The sequence below is a fragment of the Nannobrachium achirus genome (genome assembly GCF_963921795.1).
Source record: "Nannobrachium achirus genome assembly, chromosome: 21".
NCBI classification, from domain to species: domain Eukaryota; kingdom Metazoa; phylum Chordata; class Actinopteri; order Myctophiformes; family Myctophidae; genus Nannobrachium; species Nannobrachium achirus.
Window position 1 is genome coordinate 21,416,312 of NC_137828.1, and position 6,000 is coordinate 21,422,311.

General features: G+C 42.5%; 1 protein-coding gene across 8 annotated transcripts in view; it reads right to left on the minus strand.

Annotated features, from left to right (window-relative positions):
- The window catches only part of nup58 (nucleoporin 58), a 40,703-nt gene extending 35,089 nt beyond the window's left edge, over positions 1 to 5,614 (minus strand). For 5 of the 8 annotated variants that reach the window (XM_080752287.1, XM_080752284.1, XM_080752288.1 and 2 more), the window contains exons 1-5: positions 5,245 to 5,614; positions 3,600 to 3,706; positions 1,887 to 2,041; positions 1,279 to 1,311; positions 873 to 1,175 (exon numbers count right to left, since the gene is read on the minus strand). In XM_080752287.1, coding sequence (XP_080608413.1) covers positions 873 to 1,175; positions 1,279 to 1,311; positions 1,887 to 2,041; positions 3,600 to 3,691 — 583 coding nt within the window. In that variant the 5' untranslated portion in view covers positions 3,692 to 3,706; positions 5,245 to 5,614. The remainder of the gene's footprint in view (positions 1 to 872; positions 1,176 to 1,278; positions 1,312 to 1,886; positions 2,042 to 3,599; positions 3,707 to 5,244) is intronic. The other 3 variants (XM_080752289.1, XM_080752285.1, XM_080752283.1) reach the window with 2 other exon arrangements.
- Positions 5,615 to 6,000: the final 386 nt, after the last annotated feature.

Below are 6,000 nucleotides of genomic sequence, written 5' to 3' on the forward strand. Positions count from 1 at the left end.
CTACTCCTTTAAGAGTTAAATTATTAATAAGCATCTGCGTTACTTAACACTTATGTTGCAATGATTTTTTCTCTTCAATGTCTCGCGTTGCCATGGTTACCATAGACTTCCATGTAATTGTGCAAGTGTGTAAAAAGTGCACGCCCATGCCTAGATGATGCACCACGTGTGTAGATGCTGTTCACAGCTTTCAAACAAAAAAATCCGCTTGGAAATCCGTTCAGGCATTCATGATTTATCAGCCATTATGTTTTCTTCAGATGTAAACAAACATGGCTGCCATGTTTGAAAGAATGGGTTGGTATGGGGGTTAAACATGCAATTTCGCGATCGCGATCATGCCTAATACATTTCTGGAGGTCCAAAAAATTTTTTTGAAAAAAAAGATTTGAAAAAAAAAAAAAAAAAAAAAAAAAAAAATTCAAAAACGGCCCAAACTCGGGAAACTCGGGGTTGGCACAGCACTAGTACCAATACAAACTCGGGAAACTCGGGGTTGGCACCATATGTGTTAAGTTACAAGAAGTCTACACAATTAGAGAATGTAGAGGAATTGTTATTTTGATCTCTGCTTGCCTGTTATCTCTCCTACGTTACCAACATCAATACAGTAAGGAATAGTGGACAAAATCGTATCCAACGATAACAACATATTCAAAGTTTGGGTCTGAGAGGCTAAATCTCATCAACTGGTGGTCCGTGGCTCAAATGCTGAATAAATAATGGACCTCGATGTGAAAAGGGTTGAAAACCACCGGTCTAAATTGCTATAAATTGCTGTGTAGTGTGTGCGTGTGTGTGTGTGTGTGTGTGTGTGTGTGTGTGTGTGTGTGTGTGTGTGTGTGAGTGCCCGTGTAGGACACACATCTCACCCAGTGTGTTACTGAAGAGGCTCCCACCCAGCGTTGGGGCAGTGCTGGTCATGCTGGTCATGCCGGTCATGCCGGTCATGCCAGTCATGCCGGTCATGCCCGCGAGGCCCAGACCGAAGCCTGTGTTGGCAAGCTGCTGCTGCGGGGCCGTGGACGTCAGCACGGAGCCTAGCGTTAAACCGGTGGCCGCGGGCGCAGAGGAAGTGGAGGTCATGGTGAGGGAGAAAGGCGCGGCTGAAGCCGAAGGCTTGTTGAAGGCCATGCTGAAGCCTGTGGTGCCGGCGGCCGAAGAGGCTGGAGTGCCTGAGGGGAAAAGGGTTGCGTGTATTGATTGTGGACTTCCATGGACTGATTTTCAATAGTATCCTTCCTTTAGGTCATTCATTTTCTAAGAACCAAAACATACCCAATGTAAGGCCAGTATTTGGAGCAGCTGCACCTGAAAGAGAACATAAATATGTGATCTAACCACTCGATCGGCTAATTTAACATTTTTGCAGGGCACCGTTGTACACAAAGTATAAGATAGGAATTACATGGTTAATCAGTCCAATAGATTTAGAAGATTATTAATATAGAGCATTGAGCAACGAAGTTTGACATCATTTACACATCCTACCTGGTTTGACATCATTTACACATCCTACCTGGTTCGCGGTTCCTCCCGCCCCCCCCCCCCCCCCCCCCCATTATGAATTCCTATAGACTTTTTCATATAGCATCATATAAGAACTGTGTTCCAAACATAAACAAATGATCTCAGCGGTTTGACTCATATGGATATGAAGTATCAACTGATGGTGAGAAAACGCTCATGTTACGAATTAGTTACATTTTCGCTACAAACAGACTGTATGTTGAAGTTCTTTATTGGGAATAACCCCTTGAGATGAACCATTTCATATTCAAGCCAGGCAAACAAATACATGGACGAATACATGGACTCAGACAGTGTGTGTGTGTGTGTGTGTGTGTGTGGGTGTGTGTGTGTGTGTGTGTGTGTGTGTGTGTTACCTGATGTAGGCGTATTAAATGAGAAGCCCCCGGCAGGTTTCTGACTGAAGAGACTGCCCCCGAGACCCATAGCTTGGGTGGTGGTGGTGTTGGTTGCTGCTGCATTTCCCAAAGCACTCCCAAAACTGAAGCCAGAGGTACTTGTAGCAGGTGCACTACATTTAGGGGACACAAGATCAATGTGTTTGCAAGCTTGCACTCATTCCAAAAGCACTTGATAAGAACTAGAAAAAGAGCTTCATTGATCTGTGATCTTCAGTGAAAAATGCTGGGAATATTAACAGCTAGGCTTGGGCCAACTTTCAATATGAATGATCATGATTCATGAGCTTCCACTAAACACCCACTGCCAGCGTGGGGGGAGGAGGGGGGCAGGGGCAGTGGAGCACGTTCGACAATTTTATATCTACGAGATGAAAATGTTAAGATCGCTAAAATACATCAACAAGAGTTCCCTGAAACATGACCATCATATCCGCCGTCATTGACCATATTCACAGTTCACACCGTGGCCATCTTGGATCAAATGACCACATGGGGTGACAAGTCAGAGCCTGCATTACAAACCATAGTAAAATTTATATGAGTTCTGTTCCACCAATTTATTTTGACCAAATTGACAAATGGGCAGATGAAAACATCCACAATATTCAAGGTAAGTTAGGTTGCAAGTTTGCAACGTTACTGTGTACAAAGACTTGCTACAGTATCTGTGCTGTGCTTGCTTCGCCATATTAACTTAATGTATCGTGATTTTTGCATGTTAATCATGAATCAATCAGTTACTGTAGCCCTTCTTTTGAATTGTTTTGGGGATGTTGATGTTTCTGCTGCCCATTTGTACATTTTTGGGATCATCGCTCCATTGTTTACAATGGTTTGTAATGCAGGCTCAGACATGTTGCCACCCCATGTGGTCATGTGATCCAAGACGGCCACGGTGTGAATATAGAGCATCGCAGCGGAAGTGGATTCCTGGGGTCACTTAATATTCCCCATTCATTTTCGCCATAGACTTTTACAAATATATTTATAACAATTATATTAAGCCTCGAACCAAGCCATCCAGGATGGAGGTGAATCATGACCATATAACCTTTTTTTCTATGAAAAGAACATTTTGAAAATCGCTAAACAAAGGGTAGTTATTAAATGTAGTATATCAAATAATGTAATATTAAAATATGTTTTCACATAGGATCAAAGGTTATATGATCATGATTCACCTCCATCCTGGATGGCTTGGTTCGAGGCTTAACATAATTGTTATAAATATATTTGTAAAAGTCTATGGCGAAAATGAATGGGGAATATTAAGTGACCCCAGGAATCCACTTCCGCTGCGATGCTCTATGGTCTATGGCTAAATCTAAGGCTACAGTGCAATAACCAAAATGCACTGTGAGTGTGAATACAGTACATTTTTTATAGGGGGACCACAACTAAAATGTACAAATTTAAGTAAACAGGTAGCTAGGGTAGTATTTATTTCCTTCCATTCTCATTATTTATTTGTTTATTATTGTCCTTTATATTATTACTACTACTGCAACTCTCTCTCATGTAATCTCACCCTGTCACCTGTACACAAGTCAAGCTGTAACAATAATAAATAACGTCCTTAACAAATGCAACCATTCCGTCATTGCAGAGCATGCTCTTGTCAAAACATTAGCTTGTAGATGTGCTCTTTTGTAATGTAATGGTGTTTACCTGCTGGTCGCGGCTCCAAATGCGAACCCCCCGCCGGCGCTGGGGGCACCGAGCGTCCCCGGGGCCGCCGTGCCGAAGTTAAAGCCGGACATGGTTCTTCACCAGACCTGATTGATTGAAGACTTTATTAGAGGTTTGTAACTTTGCATAGGAAAAGGTACAGGACAGTACAGTTCACTGATAGACGGTCAACTAAAAGGATAAAGACCACAAGAAGGCTTTTGGGCTTGTTTCAATAGGCTCTATGCATATACGCCATTTTGTTCTACTTCCAGGCCTCTTTCGACTTCACAGGTGTTACCGATGATACTAATGAAGGGTCTGTTCCATTCTGGTCAAACAGAGTCAGGGTGCTGATATTGTGCATGTTGGCTCACTGGAAACACTCTGCTACACCAGTGGGTCTCAAAGTGTCCTTGAGTGGATTCCAAATGTCCCCATACAGGTGTGTAACTCTGAGAGTGTACAAATGGAAGCAAATGGACCCGCAAGGGTCCATTTGCTTCTATTTGTTGATTCCATTTGTATAGAGTTATGGGGGTCCTTGAAATTAAAGAACCAAGTACAATAAATCAGAGCCTTCTACCTACGGAGAGTTGCGTCACTCCCGTTCACTTCATGGGGCCAGGTCTTCTACGCACACATCTATTGGCGTATAGTGACAAACGGCGAACCGGAAGTTTACAAAATGCATTGAAGTCTATGAGGTGTAAAGTGACAATGAACCACGTGACCAGCGCTGTTTCTGACCCCGCAGTGGCAGGACTCTCTGATTAGAAGACTCTGCAATAAATCAAAACAGAGCCTTAATTAGTATCATCAGTAACACCTGTGAAGGAAGTCGAAAGAGGCCCGGAAGTAGAACAAAATGGCGTATATGCATAGAGCCTATTGGGGTCCCTTGGTACTCAATTCATATAACATTAAATGACATGTAGTCCCCAGCAAAATGAAGTAGAGTTGGTCACCAAATGGACCCTTTTCGATCTTTAACTCTTGAGAGCGTAAAATGAAACCAAATAGACTTGTTTAATTTTGCATGTAAGGATACAGCGATATTCTCTTGGTTATTGGATAAGTTATTATTAAAGATGGGTCTCACATTGCTTCAGTCAGTCAACACATCCATTTTTGCATTTTAAGGGCTGAAATTGTACCCATCATTTCCCAAAGCCAGTGAAAATAAAGGTACCAAACTCGCAAAATTTACCAGAAAATAGGAAAATACATCGATCTACTCTGACATAAAGTTTCGGGGGGAGGACCACCAGACTGATTGATTGATTGATTGAAGACTTTGAAGAGTTTGCATAGGAAAAGGTACAGTTTCATGACAGGTTCACTGGTACAAGGTCAACTAAAAGGAGATCCTAGTAAGATTGTCGGCTTATTTACACGGGAAACCTTTAAGTATATCATATAACTTTGAATGACAGACGGATAGAACACAGTACTATGCAGTAGATAGTCAGAAAAAAAACAATTCTGACAGTACAATGTTGGCAGGCCTGATTAAACACCTGTGACCTGCATTACTAAATTTACAAGTACACACAATAAAAAAAAAAAAAAAACAGTATTATGCAAAAAATATCATAAGACGGCTGTAAAACAAAATAAAAATGACATGGTATTTTTTTTTTACCAGTTTCAAGTTGCAGCCAGCGACCGGCGGACATTCAGTGTTTATCAACCCGGGAGAGAAGGCCACAGACCCCGGGGCTGGAGTGTCAGCCCAGGCCGGGAGAGAAGCACACAGACCCGGGTGTGTTGTGCTAGCCTAGGCCGTTAGCTTCGCTAGCCAAGCTAGCTTTGAGTGCTGCCCGCGTGAGCCGCGAGCGCGCGATATAACGGGCCAAATACGTTAGGAAATCATACTTTTTAATCTAATTCAACGCTGTCTTGCTGCTATTGTCTCCCGTCTGACTCACGCCGACCCGTTTATTGGCTCAGAGGTATAGAAAGTAAAGGAACAGACCGGGTGTTTATTCTCGCATGGTTGACGTTTTTCTATTCCGCGCTCGCACAATGTTGATAATGTTATTTGTAGTGAGCATGCGCATGAAGCCTTCCTGCACGATTCTTCTTCTTTTCGTTTTTTTTGGCAGGATGTATGTACAAGTGTACTGCTGCCCCCCACTGGCAAGGAGTTGTCTTACCCCTACTGGTTGAAAAAGGAAAAGTATCAATACTGCAAGGACAAGGTAGAAATACCGAACTCTGTTAGAAGTAAAGGACCAGAATTAAAAATGTATAAATGTACAAACGTATTGGTATCAAAATAATGTACTTAAAGTAGCAAAAGTAGAACATTGTCATTATGAAGAATGTCCCATTTCACAAGGTTCACACACATAACAGGGGTCTTCAACAGGGGGTCCGTCCGGGACCCCTAGGGGGT